Below are 21,428 nucleotides of genomic sequence, written 5' to 3' on the forward strand. Positions count from 1 at the left end.
GTACACTGGCAATTGGCCATTCTCTTTTTGTGAAGCACCTGTTAAAGTCTATTGTAACTCGCATCCAAAGATGACCTCCCAGTGATCCATGTCCCTGGTATTAGTATTCATGGCCTTTGTAGTTGTCCCTTCCTTCATTGAATCTGAGCTGGGCTGTGACTCACTCTAGCCAATAGATTGCTCCAGAAATGGTGCTGTGCCAGTTCTGGCCCTAAGCCTTCAGAAGGCATGGCAGCTTCAGCTTTGGAGCTCTCTGGAGTCTGAGCCATCAGCAAGAAATCCAGCTACCTTACTGGAGAGACCATGTGTTGGAAGAGGTCATTGAGAGGACATCACCCCTAACTGACCCTAGAACTGGACTCCAGCAATCAGAGACTCCTCATCCCCTCCCCTATTCTTGGATTGTATGTTCTGTCCACTAGTCCCACAGCAAGAGCCATGTTAAAGGACGAAGTCTTGAGAGCAATGGGTTGTTGACACCAGCTGGATGGTATACGTGACTGAACACAGTGCAGCCCTCTATATAAACTTCTGAAATTTTGGTGGGCAGAGCAGATAGCTAATCTTTTCGTTCACCCAAGACAAGCCTTGCATGTTCCCTGCAAGTTCCCTGGCCTTTTAAACCTGCCACCTACCAATCTGGAGTGGTCTACCTCTTTCTTCAGTCTCTCTTTGCACTCCATGTATGGAGACCAATTTTCAAACCAACACCATGTAGAGTAACCACAGGGAGAGAGCCTTTCCTGGTTTTGGTCAAAGATAAGAGTATGAAGACAGAAAATGAGTCAGAGAGATGCAATGTTGCTGCCTCTGAAGATGGAGGAAAGGGGCCATAGCCAAAGCATAAGAGCAGTCTCTGGAAGCTGGAAAAGGCAAGGAAACGAATTCTCCCTTAGAGCCTCCAGGAAGGAACACAGTCCAATGATACCATCATTTTAGCCCAGCAAGACCGTTGTCAAACTTCTAACCCTCAGAATTGTAAGATAATAAATCTGTGTTGTTTTAACCCACTATGTGTATGATAATTTGTTGTGTCAGCAATAGAAAACCAATACATTTCCCCTTCCACTAATCAGACTAGCAGAGAACTGTGTATCTATGTATTGTCCTCTCTTACCCAGAGGAATCCCCCATATAAGTATTCTATTGACTGTGGTTTGATTGCAGTGTTACTGGCTGACATTAAGAAGAACTATAAAAAATCAACCTTATGAAACTCTTTGCTGCTTTTGCCATATTATGTGGGGAATTCCATCCCTTGGAGTCATCCCAGACACAATCTGTTGTTCTGGAAGGAAAGAGGGTGGCGATTCCCTCTAGTGGAGAAAACCCTGAGCCCTGCTCTGAAATAGCTTTTATTGGGATTGGTATGCACGGGGGTATACAGTATGCATGCAAAGCTCATCAATCAATGTCTAAGGGCCATAGTTACAGAAAACAGATATTGTTTATAGGTAACAGAGATCTGCCTCAGGTCAGGGTCTGTTAGACAGGCTGACGCCAGATGGTCGTTAAAGCGTGTTTCATGATTAGGAGTTCACTCCTTCTGCCTTTGGACTTAGATATCTGATTCATGGCAACAAGGCTATGCAACGCAAAGCAAGCCTCAAGAGGTATAATGCATTCTTTGGGCCTGATTTCCCACAGGAACCCTCGATGCTAGTATTGGGAATGCCTGCCTCCAGCATTCCCAGCATTCTGGTCAAGACTTACAGGCCTCTTTCAAGGCCTTTCTTGCGTGGGGCTACAGTCTCTGATACCACACAAAGTGGTCCCCAACACTATTATACGTGGGAAAAGATTTCATTACACCGAAGTGTCCTCTTCATGTGTTCCTCTGGACAAGAGAGACTCTTGCTTGGATCTCTTTGTTTTGGATGTTAGGAAGCTTAAATCAGTGATTCTCAAACAAGGGTATCTTGGGATGGAGGAACTATCAGAACCACCAGGGTAGCTCTTCAAACTGGCATGGTTCAAAGGTAGAAAAGGCAGAGAGAGAGAGTGTAGAATGGTTAAAGCAAAACACGCATGCCATGAAGACCCTCGCCTACAAACAGCTTGCTCCAATTCAGTAATTTTCAAACATTTTGGTCTCAGGACCTCCTTAGACACTCACTCTCTCTCCCTCACTCTCTCTCCAAGAGAAACATTGATGCAAGAGAGAAATATCGATGGGTTGCCTTCCATACCTGCCCTGAAAGGGGGCAGACTTGCAACCTAGGCATGTGTCCTGACCAGTGATTGAACCAGCAACCTTTTGGTTTGCAGTAAGATACCCAGCCAACAAAACCACACTGGCCAGGGCCCTCTTTAGGCTCTTTCTTTCTTTCTTTCTTTTTTTTTAAGATTTCATTTACTTATTTTTAGAGAGAGAAGGGAAGGAGAAAGAGAGGGACAGAAACATCGATGTGTGGTTGCCTCTTGCATGCCCCCTAATGGGGACCTGGCCCGCAACCCAGGCATGTGCCCTGACTGGGAATCAAACTGGCAACCCTTTGGTTCACAGGCCAGCATTCAATCCACTGACCCACACCAGACAGGGCCCTTCTTACACTCTTAAAAATTGTTGAGGAATCAAAAGAGCTTTTGCTTATGTAGATTGTATCTATCAATATTTACTGCATTTGAAGTTAAAACTGAGAAATAATGGAAATATTTATTAATCCATTTAAAAATAATAAATCTGTTATATGTTCATGAAAACCTACGTGTGTTTTTCATACCTGCATCTGCACGCAGCCTTTTGGGATATCATGTATCAAGTAGCCTTTGTAAACCTACATTGCACACTTGACATTATGGAAATAGTTTTGGCTTTGGGCACTCCTTGAAAGAGTCTTGGGGAACCCTCCAGGAGTTCTCAGACCATATCTGAGAACTGCTACTGTAAGACAATAATCCTTAACTCCTTTCCCACCCTAACAGACCTGAGGAATAGGACTTGCTCCTTTAAATAGCACAGTGGATTGCCAAAGCAATGAACCTTGTGGAAGGAATCGGGAAAATTTTCCTCTAGGGAGACACCCTATGCACCTTGTCTTTCCTACCTTTGAACAATGCCAGTTGTCTCATTTTTCTGTTTGTTGGATAAATTACCGATTCTTTATCCTTGGAGGGACAAATGCCAGCAATGAGTGACTGAGGAGACTTAGAAGCTCCAAGATTGTGTTAACTAGTCTGAAGTTGTTACCACCAAGTTTACCTTCGTTGTCCACCATGCACTAGCTAAGGCTAGCAAGATAAGCAATGGAATCCAGTCAATTGTTGGGCTCCTGTGTTGACGCTGCTTCACTCCCATGTGACTTCTCATTTCCCCTCTCTCCTGCTTCCCTAGGATGTTATCTCCCAATAAAGCACAAGCATGTAGGCTTTGCCTCAGTCTCTGCTTTTAGGGAAACTGGACTAATAGAATATTATTATTATATTATATTATTGGTAAGAAAATAGATATATATGTGTGGATATTCTTTGTTTACCCCTAGTCAAACATACTCAAGAAGGGTCAGGAGGCTTTGCTAGAAAGAAATGGCAAAGATTTATTCAAGCGTCTTAGGGTTTGAAAACCAGAAATACTACTAAAGCAATACCCAGAGTGTTCCAAAGGAGAAAGAAGAGTCTGAGACTTTTATAGGAAAAAGTACGTTCTTGAGAAGAATCCGTTCTGCCTTCTTAGCCTTGAATTGGTCCAAGATAGTATTCATCAGATGTCCAGTGGTCTAGGCAATGGAAAATTTTCTTTTTGAGGCCATTCCGATGGCTAACTGAAGGCCTGATGTCTGTCCAGGGACTAACACATGACACACTGATGTGCATCCAGGTGTTGATGTAGGACTGGAAATTTCAAGACCTTCAGTTCTCAGAGTCAGTTAAAACAAAAATTATCTTTTTCTTGTGCTTCAACCCATCTGAAGTTAATAATTTAGCAGCTTGACCACAGACACTCATTTTATTTCTTCACTCTATTCTTCACCCTCCATTTTCATTCTCCACCCTTCTGCTTCCTGATTCGTTCCCCCAGAGGGTGACGTTTATGGGCCACATCATGGGCTCCCTTGCTTCTGGTAGGTTTCACACATGAAAGGAGCTGGCAGGTGATCAGAGGGTAGGAGGAGAGTGAGATGGGGATTTTTGTTTCCCAGCTCCCTCCCTGCTGAGCCACAGGTTGATAGAGGTTGCATTCCACTGAAGGCACTCATGTTTGGCTGGCCCTTGCCTACATCTGCAGCTCTCTCTCTTGGTTTCAGTAACTTCTTCCTCTCTTTGTCTCTTCAGGTGGGGCTCTCCATTATTGCTAGCCCCCGGGGTGCTTCACTGTCCCTTGCTGGTTTTCCTTAACCCTGCTGTAAATAGTTCTTCATTAAACTCTCCTCAATTTCTCTTTGAGATGTCATATGTTTCTTAAGTGGGCTTGTATTGAAATACACTGAGGGGGTTGAGTGACTTTCCCAAGGTCACACAAAGCATAAGTGACAGAACCCCTGAAAGTACTCCTTCTAACAGAGAAGGATGGAGCCTTTTCCTGGTTTGGCCAGCCTGCCCAGCCTCCTCCCAGAATCTTGTACCTTGCCCAACCTGCTGGAATCTGTGATCCTTTTGTTGGGATGGAATCGTATTCCCTAGGGCTCCCTTCCCCGACCTGGCCGCAACTTCAGTAACCAGAGCTGTGTGAGAGCCCAAGCCACTGGGGTAGCCGCACCCCAAAGAGAGGTGAGGTCCCAGGTGAAGCAAGCCAATGAGAAGCCACCTTCCCTGTCCAAGGGCTACTGCTCACCTATAGCCCTGCCTCACTGACATTGGTCTCCCAGCCCCTGGCTATCCTCTCCTCCCTGCCCCACCCAACAGGTGTCCTGGAACTAGGACATCTGCCTCCCACCCCCACCCTGGGCCTCCAGAGATGTGAGATGGGACAGGGCTCTGGGTTGGGCCTTCAGGCTCCCTACTTCCCCCTTCCAAGCCCAGATCTTCTCAGATTCCCAGAGATGGGCTCTAGCCAGGGAGGGTGGGGCTGCTTCTGGGACCATCAGGAGTCACACACTGCTTAGACAGTGACAGAGCTGTGGCAGGGAGCAGACCTTCACTCATCTCTGTGGCTCCAGCTGACTCAAATGTGCCATGTTACAGCACCTGCTTCTCCCACTTGTGACCCTCGGTAACCTCAGGAGACAGAAGATGGCTGCAAGGGGCCTGGGTCCTAGCATCTCAGCTGGGAAGCAGGACTTTTGAGCTCTGTTGAGTTGGGTGTCAGAAGAAGGGGAGGGGGCCAGGAGAAGAAGGAAGGGGCGAGGTGTCATGAGGGAGAGAAACAGCCTATGAGAGGAGGGAGAACGGAGGCCTGGTCGCAGTGGGGAGAGGGAGTAGTTGTAAAGCCTGGGGGGAGGGCCTCAGGGAGGGCAGGTTGTAAGTGTAGTTCTCCAGTCTCTTCCTGCCTCCCTCTTTCCAGTCATCAGCCCCATCCCAGGAGCCTTCCAGGACTCAGGTAAGGCAGCTGGACTGGGGAAAGTCAGGTGCAAAGGCACAGCAGATCGGAGGGGTAGCACGGGTACTGAGGTGGGCGGCGGGGGGGGGGGAGCAGTGCTGAAAGGGCAGGGAAAAGGAAGGTAGGGTGTGGAGGATGGAGAAGGAAGGTGAGGGCTGGGCAGTATCAGGGGCTAGAAATCAATATTTTCCTCTTTTTACCCTCTGACTCCCAGCTCTCAGTCCTACTCAGGAAGAATCTGAAGATCTGGGTAAGAGGGGAATGGGAGTGGGAAGGGGGTGGCCGAGATCTAAAAGGAGGTTAAGGCTGGCTTAGGCAATGAGAGAGATGGAAATGACCAGAAACTTAGAAGTGGGTAGATCTACTTTGTTTTTTGTTTGGGGTAAGGGGGCGGGCAAACTGAAGCGAGTTGGGGACGAAGCTTTGTCCTCAGTAACCTGGGCCTCTGCGGTGAGGGACAGGGATGGGATATGACCTCCACGGTACCCCACTGCAGACTGTGGTCGCCCTGAGTCCTCTACCAGAATCATGGGGGGCTCAGACGCACAGCCGGGCAGCTGGCCGTGGCAGGTGAGCCTGCACCAGAATGGGGGCCACATCTGCGGGGGCTCCCTCATCGCCCCTTCGTGGGTCCTCTCAGCTGCTCACTGTTTCGTAGAGTGAGTATTCACCCGTGCCCAGCTCCTCTCCTTCAAAAGCCAAACCTGCCTCGCAGCTTTGACCCCGTGTACTCAGCTAATTTGGAGACTAGCTGCCCCACCCCACCCCCGCCTCCCTGCCCTAACCGGAAGCCAGGTGCTCTGCGAGGTATCCCGGTTCTGAGTGTTAAGGCTGCTAAGTATCCAAGTCTGAATTCCATCGTTCCCATACCCCCAATCAACTGCCTCCAGGCCATCTTAACTTCGGTTGCCCCAGCCCCCAAAGTGAACCCGACTCCGCCCGTCCTGGGTTCCCGCTATCCCTACCTCCTCCCAAGTTCTGAGCCCCCACCCCCACGAGAATCTGCCCTCCATTAGGGTTAGTTTAACCCCCTCCCGCCTCGGCCTTGGCGCAGCAACGGGACCTTGGAGCCCGCGGCCGAGTGGTCGGTACTGCTGGGCGTGCATTCCCAGGACGGGCCCCTGGACGCCGCGCACGTTCGGGCAGTGGCGGCCATCCTGGTGCCGGACAACTACAGCAGCGTGGAACTGGGAGCCGACTTGGCCCTCCTGCGCCTGGCTTCGCCCGCCAGGCTGGGCCCCGCCGTGAAGCCTGTCTGCCTGCCCCGCGCCTCACACCGCTTCGCTCACGGCACGGCCTGCTGGGCCACCGGCTGGGGGGATGTACAGGAGGCCGGTGAGCGAGACGGTCAGAGCCCTGGACGGGTTTTCGGAGAGGTGGAGCCTACCGAAGGGTCCTCTGGGCGGGATCTCACGGGCGAGTCCGAAGAGCCGGGCCCCGAGGTGGGCGGGCCCAGGGGCAGGCCCTGGGGAGATGGGGCCCCACGGGGCGGGGCCTGGGGCCAGGCTTGCTCAGCCAAGGTTGAGTGCCTTGCCAAGCTCCATCAGTCATCCTCCCCAAGGGCTCTTTAGGACGGATTCATAACCCCCATTCCATTCCCTCCTCACCTCTCCTTCCAGTTTTGTCTTTCCTGCTTTAGGTTCAGACTAGAGTTCTCATCCCAGTCCGCTATTTCAGACAAAGCATTACACCCAGTCCATTTCTTCCTCTGAAAACTGAGGAAAATAGGGCCCATTTCTCAGGGTTGCTGAGTGGATTAAATGAGAAAATGCATAAAGCTTCCAACAGAATGAATAGCATAGCACTAATTAATACATTTTAGATATTTTTCAGAGGTGTCCAACCTTTAGGAGTCTCTGGGCCACAGTGGAAGAAGAAGAGTTGCCTTGGGCCACACATTAAATGTACAAACAATAACGAAAACTAATGAGCAAAGAAAAAAAAGGTTTTAAGTAAATTTACGATTTTGCACTGGGCCACATTCCTAGCCATCCTGGGCCCCACTTGGCCCCACAGGCTGCGGGCTGGTCACCCTGCCTAGGATCCCAGCACTAAAGCACAGCGCCTGGTGTACAGCAGGCTTTCAGCAAATGTCATCTTCTGTCCTCCTCTCTTCCTACCCCCTTCCTCCCACCTCTCTCCCCCCCACCCTATTCTCCCCCTACTCATCTCTCTACCCCCCACCTTCTGTCTTTTCCCTACCCACCCTCATCACTCTCATTCATGTAGTCCACCTTTCATTTACTCAACAGATATTTTCTGAGCACATTCTTGTGCCAGGCACTGTGTTAGGCATTAGTGATACACCAATGAACATAACAAGCAAAAATTTCTGCCTTCTCAGAGTCTGCATTCTAATGTGTAAATAATAATATTTATTTAGCTAAATAAGCAAACACTTATGTTAGAAAGTATAGGGAGAAATAAATAACTTTTCCATTCCCCATCATCCCCACTATCCAATGTTATCTTTCCATATTAGCAAGATCCCCCATGATAATTCCACATTTGTGATCAGTCCCTTGCAATGCCTGGAGCTTTAGAGAGGGTACTTGGAGAGGAGATGCCACAGCCTCTGCTTGCAGGGGCCCCATCAGGGCAGGACATAACAAGAAAAGGCCAGTCTGAGCCCTTAGGAAGTCTGCGTGGATGGGGACAGGCCATCCTGACAGTTGGCACCCACAGCAGGAGATTTCTGGTGAGGTTGTGTGAAATCAGGACATAAGTGGGCATAACAGGAAGGCAGGGGAAGATGGAGGCCACCCTGCAGACCCAGGAGTAGATGGAGAAGAGTCAGGCTGCCAGGCTGAAGTGGAGGAGGCAGAGGCTACAAAAGCTCCTAGTGCTGGACCATGAAGGCCTTAAGGTCAGACTGAGGGCCAGTGTACCCCACCAGCTGCAGGGATCACCAGGACAATTCCTGAACTTCCCTGGTTGACCTTCAAATTTAGCCTCAGCCGTCTCCTGACCTCTCAGGATTCTGGGTGGGGAGGGAAGGAGCTTTGCCCACACTCTCCCTTACCCTTTCTGGGTCCTGAGACTCTGTCTCCATTAAAAGCCGGTTCACCTCAGGAAAGGATTGAGGCCTCAGGTTTAGACAGTGGGATCCATTTGATATTCGTCGGTAAGATCAGAGCGGAGCTTTTAAAAACATTTCTCTGGCATCAACAAGCAAAAGGTGGGTTGTGGAACAGATCAGTGAGGAGGCCGGGCCACTCCTCCAGGCCCAAGGTTATGCCTCCTGATCTAGGACAGTTGCCATAAAAATGCCAAGAGGTCGAAAATGAGAAGTTTTCTGGACTTGGGAACTTATTGGGGAGGGGAAATTGAGATATGGATCAGGAATGACACCAGATTCCATACATAGCAACTTGGCACAAGACTGCATGTAGTGTATGTGGCATCTTTGTTGAAGAGGACCCTCTTAGGACTGACACAGCCCGTGTCAGGAAGCAGAGCTTAGTGATTTTAGCTCCCACAGTCATCCTTTTTTGGCTGGAGACCTTTGTGCAGGACAAAATCATACATGGCAGCTCTCACTGGGTGCTTGATGGGATCATTCTTGAGAGGAGGATGTAGGAAGGACAGAGGAGCAGGAGGAGATGATGTTTGGTTTTGGAAGCAGTGGGCTGCAGTGCCATGAGGCATCTAGATAGAGATGGCCAGGAGGCAGCCAGAGGGGAAAAAGCAGAGCTCTGAGGAACAGGGGACTCCATGCCTGCCTCACAGCATTAGCTCTCTGGTTCTTCCCTCAGACCCCCTGCCTCTCCCCTGGGTGCTGCAAGAAGTGGAGCTAAGGCTGCTTGGAGAAGCTGCCTGTCAATGTCTCTACAGCCGGCCTGGCCCCTTCAACCTCACCTTTCAGCTGTTACCAGGGATGCTGTGTGCTGGCTACCGAGAGGGCCGCAGGGACACCTGCCAGGTGAGGGGACGCCCCTGCACCTGCCTGACAGGGCCAGGCAGAGCCATAACCAATAGAAAGCAGTGTGAGAAACAGGAAAATCCCCTCTCTTTCATATCTCTGAACTTTATCTGCAGAAAGAGGACTAGATGGCCAATGGATAGGAGAGATGTGAAGATTATAAATGGATAGAACTGGGGGCTCAACAACTGTTATTTGTGGCAGTATAGTGCAGTGGTTACACACCAGACTCTAGAGTGAGTCTGCCTAGTTTGAGGCTTGGCACTCCCACTTATTATTAACTGTGTAATAATTACTAGCTGTGTAATAATTATTAGCTGTGTAACCTTGGCCAAGATATTTAACCTCCTTATGTCCAGACTTTCTCATCTGGCAGGTGGAGATCATAGGGTGGTAATGATGATTAAATGAATTTGTATATGTAAGAACACTTGGAACAGTGTGTGGTCCTTAGTAAAAGCTAAATAAGCATTAGCTATTAATATTATTATAACCCTACTTCCCAGCTCTCACTGGGTGCCTATTGGGGCCATCCCTGATATGAGGATGTAGAAGAAGGACAGCACAGAACTTGTTAATAGATAATTAATAAATACTCATCTTTAAAAATGAATTAATCCTTCACAGAAGGGAATTTTCCAGATAATCTGCTACAGGCCAAAATATGGTATATTTTAATCATTTTTCCCAGAAACCTTCCTCAAGTGACACACATTCTTCCAGTACTCAGATGCATGGTGGTGATGGGGATTCAAGCTAGATGGTCTTCAGGGTCCCTCCCAGTTATGAGGTTCCAGGACCTATGGACATAATCTTCTGTCTTCTTGAACAGGATTGTGGGCAATTCAAATTGCTCTAGACCAGCGCGGTCCAACAGAACTTCCTATAGTGATGGAAATGTTCTATATCTGCACTGTCCAGGATAGTAGGCACTAGCCACATTGTCTACTGAACATTTGAAAAACATCTGAAATGTAGTTAGTGTAACTTAAGAGTTAATTTTTTTATTTTATTTAGTGTCTACCCTATTGGACAGCACATTCTAGATGATTCTGAGCCTTCTTTGTGACCCAGTTCAGGTCACAGAAATGCCTGATCTGGACTACAGAGATATCTGAGGGACGATGCCTCTAAGCATGAAATAGTCCAGAACCATTGTTTTAGTGTCTGTTCATTGTAGTTCTTCCTCTTGTCTATTCTTGCTGCTTTTAGATTTCCTATTTTTAACAGCCTTCTAAATGCTGGCACCTCTGATTTACTTTAACAATTGGATGAACTTAGAAACCCAAGACAGAATTTATTTGAACTATTCATTGAACAAGAATTATTTGGCTGTGAGTGAGACCTTCAGGCCTCTCTGGTATGGCTTTTAATGCATTAGTTTGGTTCTCTTAGCTTGTCTGTTCATCACCAGCCTTTCTGCTTTACATGTCTTTCTTCTCTCTAGAGTTTTAGGGAATACAGAAGTTAACACAGCCAAGGCAGGTTCCTAGGAGAAGGTGGCTGTGTGCTGGGCCAACAAGAAGAGGTGTAGAAACTTTGGAACATGGCCCAGTATAATGGGGTGGATCCCTGGGCTGATCCCCTGACACTGAATCATTTATCTTCAGGGAGACTCTGGTGGACCCCTAGTCTGTGAGGAACATGGACGATGGTTCCAGGCAGGAATCACCAGCTTTGGCTTTGGCTGTGGACGAAGGAACCGCCCGGGAGTCTTCACTGCTGTAGCTCCCTATGAGGCATGGATCCGGGAACAGGTGATGGGCTCCGAGCCTGGGCCTGCCTTTCCCACCCAGTCCCAGGGACCCCAGTCAGGCCCATGGGAGCCCATGGATGAAAACTGCACAATCGCCCTGCCAGGTGAGGGGATAGGACCCCTGGATGTCTGGTAAATGTGGGATATTTGAGTTGGGGTGGAAAGTGCTGGGGGTTCAAGAGGCCCACTGACCTAGGCCTCTCACCCCTCAGAGTGCGGGAAGGCCCAGAGGCCAGGGGCCTGGCCTTGGGAAGCTCAAGTGATAGTGCCAGGATCCAGACCCTGCCATGGGGTGCTGGTGTCTGAAACCTGGGTCTTGGCACCTGCCAGCTGTTTTCTGGAGTGAGTGAAAACCCACATCTCAGACGGATTCCTGCTCTTCCCCGGTTGGCCTGAGACACTATCTACTTGGCCCCACCCCTGGGTGGGTGGTGTCCCTCAGTCTGAAGTGGGGGTGGGGTGGGGGAGGGGTCTCCTTGGGAGATGTAGGATCGAATCGCAAAGCAAGGTTTTGGTCTATTGGGGGCGAGTAGAGAGGTAGTATAAATTCGATCCAGGATGCAGGACTCTGAGTGCACAGTTCTCTGGCCCCAGAAACAGAATCCTAGCCTGGGATATGGAGCCTAAGTCAGTCAGGGGTGAGAGGTTTCCAGCCCAGGATGCGGAATGCAGTCCACGTCCCCAATCTTCTCATTCCGCAGCCGCAGCCGCCCAGACCGCCAGCCCCGAGACCTGGACAGCTGGCGCGTGCTGCTGCCCTCGCGCCTGGGCGCGGAGCAGGTGATAGGCCTTGTGCCTCACGAGAACGCTTCCTGGGACCACGCCTCGGACCTGGTGCTACTGCAGCTGCACGCGCCCGTGAACCTGAGCGTGGCCCCACGGGCGGTGTGCCTACCTCACCCAGAACACTATTTCCTGCCCGGAAGCCGATGCCGCCTAGCTCGCTGGGGCCGTGGCGGTGAGCAGGGGCCCAGCACCCGGCAGGGCCGGGTGGCACCAGGCCCAACCTCACTGCGCGCGGACTCCCTTTTCTCTCCCAGAACCTGCTCCCGGCCCTAACACGCTGCTTGAGGCGGAGCTCTTGAGCGGCTGGTGGTGTCACTGCTTGTACGGCCGCCAGGGGGCGACCGTACCACCGCCGGGAGACCCACCACACGCGCTTTGCCCTGCCTACCAGGAGGAGGAAGAGTCGGCCCGTTGTTGGGTTAGTGGCGGGGGCGGAGCCTGAGGGCCTGATTGGGACTCAGAAAGAGGCCGAGGAGGTTGTGGACAGGTCCTGAGGGGCTGACAGAAAGGCTGAGCGCTCCGGGGGCGGCAGGGATGGGCGTTAGGTGGGCCCAGAACACCCTGGGGGCGGAGCCTGGCTCGGGGGTACTTTTGGGAGGGGACTGAGGCAACTCTAGGCTCTGTCGGGCTTTCTCTCTACCTTTGGGTTTAATTGGCATCCTTATGCAGATTATTAATGGAACCTGACTTGGAGGAAGTGGGACTTATGTCTGAGAAAGGAGGAATGTGGGGTCTGGGAAAACCCCAGGATCTTTGATATCCTCTCGTCAACTTACACACACACACGCGCGCACACACACGCACACACACACACACACACGCAAACGCAAGGGTTGGTAACAGCCTCTCTTGCTGCAGAACTACTCCAGTTGGAGCCTTTTGTGCCGGGAGGAAGGGACCTGGTTCCTGGCTGGAATCAGAGACCTCTCCAGTGGCTGCCTACGTCCCAGAGCCTTCTACCCTCTTCAGACCCATGGCCCATGGATCAGCCATGTGACTCGGGAAGCCTACCTAGAGGACCAGCTGACCTGGGACTGGGGCCCTGAGGGGGAGGAGACTGAGACACAAACTTGTCCTCCCCACACAGAACATGGTGGTGAGGAGCGGGCCTCTGGGGCTTAGTTCTTAGGGGTGCTTAAATCCGTGGCAGGGGCTTCAGGGGTTAGCTGTGAGACCCCCACTGAGGTGGTCACCTCCTCTCCCTAGCCTGCGGCCTGCGGCCAGAGCCTGCTCCGATGGGGCTCCTGTGGCCATGGCTGGCAGAGGTGCACGTGGCTGGTGATCGAGTCTGCACTGGGATCCTCGTGGCCCCAGGCTGGGTCCTGGCAGCCACTCATTGTATACTCAGGTGGGTCTCACCCATCTCCTGGGCAGGAGGGAAAATTTCGGAGATGGGTGGAAGAACTCTTGCAATAGTGGGGTATTCTCCCTTAAGGGCTCTTAGAGCACAGGGAAACTTGTGTGAAGTGTTTTGAAAAGGAAGAGATTAGGAAGGAGCAATAATAAAGGAGTTAGTGGAATGACTCTAGAGATTCATTCCAGCCTTTCCCTTGGGCTGGGAAGGACTTTACCACCAAGGGATGAGGGTGGAGGGTGGGCAGGAGATAATATTGGGCCTTGTTCCAACAGGCCAGGCTCTACAACAGTGCCTTATATTGAAGTGTACCTGGGCCGAACAGGGGCCAGCCCCCTCCCACAGGGCCACCAGGTATCCCGGTTGGTCATCAGCATCCGGCTGCCCCGGCACCTGGGACTTCGGCCTCCCCTGGCCCTCCTAGAGCTGAGCTCCCGGGTGGAGCCCTCCCCTTCAGCCTTGTCCATCTGCCTTCACCCAGGGGGAATCCCCCTGGGGGGCAGCTGCTGGGTGTTGGGCTGGAAGGACCCCCAGGACCGAGGTGAGAACCCTGGGTCCTAGGGATGAGAAGTGATTGGAGGCCAGAATCCCTTGGACATCCCTCTTTCCTCTCTCTAGTCCCTGTGGCTGCTGCTGTCTCCATCTTGACACCACAACTTTGTCACTGCCTCTATCAGGGTATTCTGCCTCCTGGGACTCTCTGCGTCCTGTATGCAGAGGGGCAGGAAGACAGGTGTGAGGTACAGGTGCCTGGGCATCCTGGTCCAGGGAGGGGAAAGGCAGTACTGGGCAGCTAGACACTGGAGAGAAAACAGGGTTAAAATTCCTGAGTGCTGGGCCCCAGATGGGAAGAAGCAGTGCTTCCTGGTCGGACCTTGGAAAGCAACCAGGGGCCCGGATGCCTAAGGATGGAGACAAGCACTACTTTGTAGCTGTACCCTAGGAGAAGGTGCAAGGGATCAGGAAGAAGGGTAAGAGACCCTTTTGGCCTTGGCTTTTATTATGCAGGTGGCCTCAGCACCTCCACTGCTGTGCCAGGGTGAAGGAGGCTCCTGGGTCCTCGTGGGCATGGCTGTTAGAGGGAGCCAGGAGCTGTTTGCCTCTATTGGCGCTGAAGAGGCCTGGATCTCCCAGACGGTGGGAGAGGCCCATTTCCTGTCCCCCAGTGGCTCCCTCTACTGGCCCCCTGAAGGCAGCAATCTCTGTCCCCTGGACATGGCTGGGGCCTCAGGCTTCCCTCCTGCTTCTCTATTCCTGCTGCTACTGACCCCCCTAATCTATGTCTGAGGGGTCTGGGTCCTGGACCACCTCTCCTTCTCCTTCCCCACCCCCTCCAGTCTTCCATTTCCCTTCCAGTGGGGTTGGAATGTGACTTAACCGGCTTTCAGTCCCTTTGCCAGAACCTCCAGAGCTCCCCCACCCACCTAGAGTGCAGTGGCTTCAGATAATTGGCCTCAGTGCCTGGATATTTTGTGCCCTGGAATCTTTGGGGGCAGCAGGAGTGGACAATAAAGGTGTAAACAAAAACACACAGCCTTATGGAATTGCTGAGGGCAGGCAGGGGGGCTAGAAGGAAGCACAAGGGGTAGAACCCCTCCCTCCTGGGCCTCTGTGAGTCAGGCCTTGGGCTCCCAGGAAATGTGTCCCTGATAACGTGGCAGCTGTCCCTCATTCCTGCCCAAGGGTGGGGGAGGTTGGGTGGCCAGCTGGGTGTGTGTCACCTCCCCAGTGGAATTATCATCCCCAGCACCTGCTGGACACCTCAGCCTTAGCTTTTTTATTTTAATAATTTATTTACTTTTACAGAGAGGGGAAGGGAGAGAGGGAGAGAGAGAGAGAAACATCAAAGTGTGGTTGCCTCTCATGCACCCCCTACTGGGGACCTGGCCTGCAACCCAGGCATGTACCCTGACTGGGAATCGAACCACTGAACCTTTGGTTCACAGGCCCATGCTCAATACACTGAGCTATACCAGCCAGGGCCTCAGCCCTAGCTTTGATCCTGCTGCCCATCTCCCCAAAGTAAGAAGAACTGAGGGTGAGGGTCATAGAAGGAAGGGTCCAGAAGTCTGAGAGTCCAGGGTCTGTCTACAATCTACTATACCCACAGGGAGCCACTGCCCCCATCTACACACCCTGACGAATGATGTCTCAAAGTATATACCTCCAGTGTCCCCAGTACACACATGACATTTGTACTCTTCAAGGGTCCATGACTTTCACATCCTGCCCAGTGCCCCTAGGGTTTGAGTCCCATCACCACTTCTTGGTTCATCTCCCTGCATTAATTCAAGCATGTTTTCTGCTAACTACTAAGTCATGGCACATCCAGGGTCTGAGGGATAAGCCCATGAAGTGGTCCCTATGTGGTGGGGAACTATATGGACAACCCAGGCTGGGGGTCAGGAAAGGGTCATAGAAGTGATGTTTGAACACAGAAAAAAGAGTGAATGGGGACCTAGGGAGCGGAGGTGCTTGGGATGGAAGCCAGCTGAGGAAGGTGGTAGAGGGGTCACCTCTGGGGCTGTAGTCAAATCTATGGGTCAAATAGGCAGAGGATAGGGACAGGGACATCTAAGAGTAGCTGGAAGATCTTTCTGGGGGACTGAGGAGATGGGCAGAGGCCCTTAAAGGTCTAGGCTTACATTTAGCTGCCGTATCCCAAATAGAGTATTCCCCTGAATCTCCACAGCGACATATGTGCCTACTTCCTCCCCGTACCCAGTCACCCATATGCCACCCCTCACAAACATTTAATACACCCCATCTTCCGCCCAAACACACCCACAGTGTTCAGGGGCTTGCCCCTCCTCCCCAACTTAGACCACTTCAGAGTCAGCCTTCATTCTGTCCTCTCACCCACTCCAGCCTGGGCCTGGTTTAGAGGTCCGGACACCTAACCTGAGGAAGGTAGGTAAGGAAGTAGGGCTCTGTTTTTCTGAACCTTGAAGCCAATACACATTTGCAACTGCCCCACAGACTCAGGCTCACCAAGGAAGTACCCAAACCCTGACCTAGTCACTCGGGTCTTCTTTTCCTGAGTTTGTGCCACCTGTGCCCTCCACCTGAAAATGCTTCACTTAAACCACTCTTCCCCCACCTTTGTCTTGTCAACAGTTTTCCATAACCTCTTTAGTTCTCAGTTCTGAAGGCACTTCCTCGAGGAGCCCTTATTGATGCCACCCTATGTCATGCTCCTGTAAATGGCTCCCAGAACCCCCATTATCCTTTCTTTATCACAGTTCCTAATTTGAAATTATGCCGTAATTGCTTCTGTGGTTATTTGAGGCAAGGTGTCATCCCTACTTCAGGGTGAGCTCACAGGAGGCAGGGATGCTGTCTGTTTTTACTCCTGTGCCTGGAACAGAGGAGGCACCCAGTAAATATTTGGGAGATGATTGGCACTGCCAGACACGCTCACCTCACCTCATCATACACAAATGAGGCTGCAGGCTCTATAGAAGGCCCTGAACCGTCCCTAGCCTGGGGCAGACCCAGGTGTCCTAGGCTCAGACACGAGACCTAAGAAGGGAGGAGGGGAAGAGCGTCTTTGGCCGAGCCAACCCCTGGGAGGCATAACTGGTTTGGGAGACCTGAAAGACCTAGGGCCAAGAAGCTGGGTGGCCCTCGGGGGAGCTGGACCATCGGACATTCCAATTTCCAGCCCTGCCCCGGGCTGCTCTCTGGTTGACCACCGCCACCCCCACCCCACCCCCGCACGCCTGTGCGCAGGCGCCCTCCCCCCTCCCGCCACCTACACCTGGGGGTCTGGGAGGATTCCGGACGTTGATGAAGTAAGAAGCTGGCAGAGCTGCGTAGGGAGGGCGGGGCCAAGGGATGGGCGGGCAGGTAGGTGCTTTTCTCCAAGGAGCTGCCACTCTGAAGTTTTCTGTGGAGCCAGGCAGTGCTGGAGACGTGTCCTCACTGAGGGTTGCTGAGATTCCATCGTCTCCCCTTGTGCCTGCTGCCTTCAAAGCCAGCCTTGGACAGCTGCGCCAATCTTCCCAGCACGGATTCCAACATCCCTTCTCTCTGGGCCCAACACCTGAATCTTGCCTTCGAAACCAGTCCTTGGTGCCTTCCCTTGAGTGCCTGGTGCCTGGTGTCTCCCCAGGGGCCCTCATCCTGGGCCATGGCCCAGAGGGCAAGCCTGGGGCCTAGGCAGCTGGAGACTATGGCAATTCTGCTTTTGCTTGGACTATTCCGGACCGGGTTGGGTGAGTGAGCATGTGCGGGTAGCGGGGGGGGGGGGGGGGGCGGCGTGATGCACGGGGCCAGGGTTTAACCCATTCCTGGAGCTTGTCCCTTATCCTGGGCTCAAGAACTCCCAGCTCCCTAGCTCGTCAGCTTTGGCTTCTGGGGGGAGGGGCAGCTGCCAGGAAGTCTGGGAACTTTGCTTACTCTTCCCTGTTCCCCCTTGTCTTCCAGGAGCTGTAGGGGCCGGGTCCGAAGGTAAGGCTTGCGGAAAGGGGAATGGAGGAGGGGAAAAAGAAGGGACACAGGTTCCGGTTCCCATGGAGTGCGTAATGAGTGCCTGACACTCCCTCTGCCGGGCTGTCTCACCCCTTCCCCATAATTTTTTTTTTAAATACTTTTCTTTTATTGATTCGAGAAACATTTATTTGTTGTTCCACTCATTTACACATTCATTGGCTGCTTTTGTTATGTGCTCTGACCAAGGATCTAACCCCACAACCTCAGCATATCTGGGACGACCATCTAACCAACTGAGCTATCCACCCAGGGCCTCACACGTAGTTGTTTTACTGGAGTTCCCCAATAGCTCTGTGAGACAGGGATTGTAGCCCTCGTCCTACAAATAAAGAAACCAAAGTCCAGAGAAGTGACTTGCCCAAAGGCACACAGCCAGTGTGTGGCAGAGCTGGGATTTAAACCCAGGTCTCTGTCCTAATGTGGGTTGTTCTGAGGTCTCCTTTCTTCAAAGGCACACCACTAGACTCTGAGGCAAGGTGCTCAGTCCTGGCTTCACCACCTACTAGCTGTGTGGTTGGCCAGTCCCCCTTTTAAATGAAGTCAACTATGTTTATCTCCTCGGGCTGTATGGGGAGTCCTGAACAAAGAGGAAGTGAAAGCCCCTTCAGGGCCTTGCATTGTTTGTAGTCACTAAATAGTGGCTATTGTTGTTATGAGGAGAGGAGGAGGAGCAGGGTTGGGCAGTTTTCTCTGCTCCTGGGAAGGTGACTTTGTGAAGGCAGTTGGGCCCTATTCCAAACAGCTATCCTCAGTGGGGGTAGGGTGGCCCTCACACTGTGGGAGCCCAGCTCTGTTGTTCCTTTGTTCCACACACACATCCCTGACTCCCTCTTTGTGCCCATCCCCATGCTGGGCACCAGGTACATGGGGCTCTACTCTGGCCCCTGCCCTGGGAGTGCCCAGGTTGTGTGGTTGAAGCAGACACAGAGTGGTCATGTGAGACACAGGCCCTGGGAGCTCTGGTGCATTGCCTGACTCAGCAGGTCAGGGCAGGCTAAGGAGGAGCAGAGCGAAGTTTGCCCCACAAAGTAGGGATGAGGAAAGGTATCCCAGGCAGTGACCTCGACAAGCCAGGATCTAAAAGTGAATAAGTGTGTGGCCCCACGTCTGTGACAGGAAGTGTCCAGATGGATGGGTGGAGTAGATGGCAGTGTCATGGAAGATCTGGACTGTATCTTAAGGGCAGTGTAAAACCAGGGAAGGATTTAAGCAGGGGTGTCACCTGGCCAGATTTCTCATTTATAAAGGTCTTCAGACTTGGAAGGGGTGGATGGGATGGAAGGCAGGAAGGCCTGGGACAAAGGAAGCTATATGAAAACTGAATGAGGTAACAGATGGGTCAAGGATGACAAGGTGGCAAAACTGACCGTGCCTGTTAGTAGTGGGATGGGGAGAAACGGGTAGCTGACTTCTGTGAACTCACTTCCTAAGCTCTGAAACAGATCTCCTGGGCTCTCTCAGGAGTGGCAGGGCTAAGGACATTGTATGAGGGCTCCAGAAGGGCCTGACCCCCTGTCCTTCCTCCCTGAGCAGCCTTTTGCGGTGTGGCCTCCCAAGCGCGCATCACAGGTGGTAACAGTGCAACCCCTGGCCAGTGGCCCTGGCAGGTCAGCATCATCTACGATGGCATCCATGTGTGTGGTGGTTCTCTCGTGTCTGATCAGTGGGTGCTCTCGGCTGCTCACTGCTTTCCAAGGTACCAAATGGGTTGGGTGCAAGGTAGGGGAAGTCAAAAGTGGGCTGGAGGTCAAAGTTCAGGGATCAATTTAGATGAGAGGTTGGCATTCTTGGGCTAGGTCTAGGGGGTATCAATAAAGTCTGAAAGACCAGTCAGGAGTGAAGGCCAGAGGTCACAGGTCACAGGGTAAAACTAGGGCAGTGTGGGTCCAGAAAAGTCCTTTGCCTGGGATCACAATTGGGTTGGATGCCGAAAGGCAACAGGGATCAAGGAACCAGAATAGGTCTGGGTCCCAACCTTTGCCCCACTGCTTACAGGGAGCACCTCAAGGAAGAGTACGAGGTAAAGCTAGGGGCCCACCAGCTGGACTCCTACACCCCTTCGGCCGAAGTCCGCACCGTGGCACAGATAATTTCCCACACCAGTTACCGCCATGAGGGTTCCCAGGGGGACATTGCACTCCTCCGTCTCAACAGCCCCATTGCCTTCTCTCGCTACATCCGGCCCATCTGCCTCCCTGCAGCCAACGCCTCCTTCCCCAATGGCCTCCAATGTACTGTCACTGGATGGGGCCATGTGGCCCCCTCAGGTGAGGTGGGGCGCTGACGTCTAGAGGCATGGAGGGAGCCTGACTCAGGGTAGGAGGCCCTGGCTAAGCATCTTTTGCCCCCACAGTGAGCCTCCAGGCCCCCAGGCAACTGCAGCAACTTGAGGTGCCACTGATCAGTCGTGAAACTTGTAACTGCTTGTACAACATCGACGCCAAGCCTAATGAGCCCCACTCTATCCAGCAGGACATGGTGTGTGCTGGCTATGTAGAGGGGGGCAAGGATGCCTGCCAGGTAAATGCAGGGAGAGGGTCCAGGGGAACACATGAAACAAGGGCATCTTGGGAACTGAGGGTTGGCATGGGCAACTGGAGGCCTGGGGCCTGGTCCTGACAGCTGCTGTATGGCTTTTCTCCTCAGGGTGACTCTGGGGGCCCACTCTCCTGCTCCGTTGGTGGCCTCTGGTACCTGGCAGGCATCGTGAGCTGGGGTGATGCCTGTGGGGCCCCCAACAGACCTGGTGTGTATACGATGACCTCCAGCTATGCCTCCTGGATTCACTACCATGTAGCAGAGCTCCAGCCTCGGGTGGTTCCCCAAATCCAGGAGTCCCAGCCCGATATCCACCTCTGCAGGAATCATCTGCCCTTCAACTCTGCTCCAGGCCAGGGTTTGTTGGGGCGCATCATTTTGCTGCCACTAGCTCTGACCCTGGGCCTCCTCTACCCATGACAGAGCCCTGAGTGACTCGCCCTAGGAGTCAACCTTTGCTTCCAGGATCTCCATGTTGTACCCAAGGACAGATGCCCATTCCTAGGAATGGACCTTGCCACTCCTTCATATGCTTCGGGCATTTGAGTCATTCCTTCCTCCCAGGACCGTTCAGAAGTTCAGGCACCATACTGACTTTTGAGCCCACTCTTCTGGGCTGGGCTTGTTCTTTGGAGCTACAACTCAAAGCCAGGAGTGGTACTGGCTAGAACTTCTGGCCACCTGCTGTGTACAAGCCTATTGGTGGGGCTCCTATGGAGCCCCAAGGAGCCTTAGTTAAGAAATTGTGCCCTGGCTCTTATGTTTCTAGAAAACTGGGCAACTGCCCTGCTGATTGCTGCTGAAGGGCTGGCTCCAGGGCCCAACCTGTTCTGCCTGATGAGCCCCACAGCTTCACCCTCTTGCTGTCTTCTGGGTTAGGGCTGCCTCTGAGCAGCATGTTTTTAAAGACTCAACCGTGCCCACTGGCTGCCATGCCCCCCTTGAGCCCTGATCCCCGGACTCCGGAGGACTGAGCCCCCACCGGAACTGGGCTTGGGCTTGGGCCCGGGGTGGAGGGTAGAAGGAGCAAGGAGTAAAATGTTTTGAGCACAACTGGCTGTGTGTGACGTGCCATGAAGAACATCAGCCCTTGGCCTCTTCC

The 21,428-nt window shown here is 52.4% G+C and overlaps 1 protein-coding gene across 1 annotated transcript; it reads left to right on the forward strand.

The window, feature by feature from the left end:
* Window positions 1-5,112: 5,112 nt before the first annotated feature.
* Window positions 5,113-21,379, forward strand: PRSS36 (serine protease 36). Its single transcript, XM_045848816.1, has 22 exons — window positions 5,113-5,149; window positions 5,441-5,476; window positions 5,691-5,726; window positions 5,973-6,135; window positions 6,531-6,811; window positions 9,232-9,398; window positions 11,009-11,258; window positions 11,367-11,496; window positions 11,856-12,112; window positions 12,195-12,358; window positions 12,799-13,036; window positions 13,147-13,288; window positions 13,570-13,835; window positions 13,913-14,034; window positions 14,303-14,575; window positions 16,163-16,208; window positions 17,224-17,511; window positions 17,723-17,746; window positions 19,322-19,484; window positions 19,784-20,055; window positions 20,142-20,308; window positions 20,435-21,379. Exons 1-22 carry the CDS (start codon window positions 5,113-5,115, stop codon window positions 20,744-20,746), a joined length of 3,834 nt encoding a protein of 1,277 aa, XP_045704772.1. The 3' UTR covers window positions 20,747-21,379.
* Window positions 21,380-21,428: the final 49 nt, after the last annotated feature.

This window comes from Phyllostomus hastatus, unplaced genomic scaffold, assembly GCF_019186645.2.
Source record: "Phyllostomus hastatus isolate PE091 unplaced genomic scaffold, TTU_PhHast_1.1 phas_contig_64, whole genome shotgun sequence".
NCBI classification, from domain to species: Eukaryota; Metazoa; Chordata; class Mammalia; order Chiroptera; family Phyllostomidae; genus Phyllostomus; species Phyllostomus hastatus.

Bases quoted from the DNA above. Each gene is read 5' to 3' on its own strand.
- PRSS36 (XM_045848816.1), top strand. From the start codon at position 5,113: ATGTTACAGCACCTGCTTCTCCCACTTGTGACCCTCG. The intron at 13,037-13,146 runs GTGAGGAGCGGG...TCCTCTCCCTAG, and splicing joins TCCCCACACAGAACATGGTG to CCTGCGGCCTGCGGCCAGAG. The intron at 13,836-13,912 runs GTGAGAACCCTG...TCCTCTCTCTAG, and splicing joins GAAGGACCCCCAGGACCGAG to TCCCTGTGGCTGCTGCTGTC.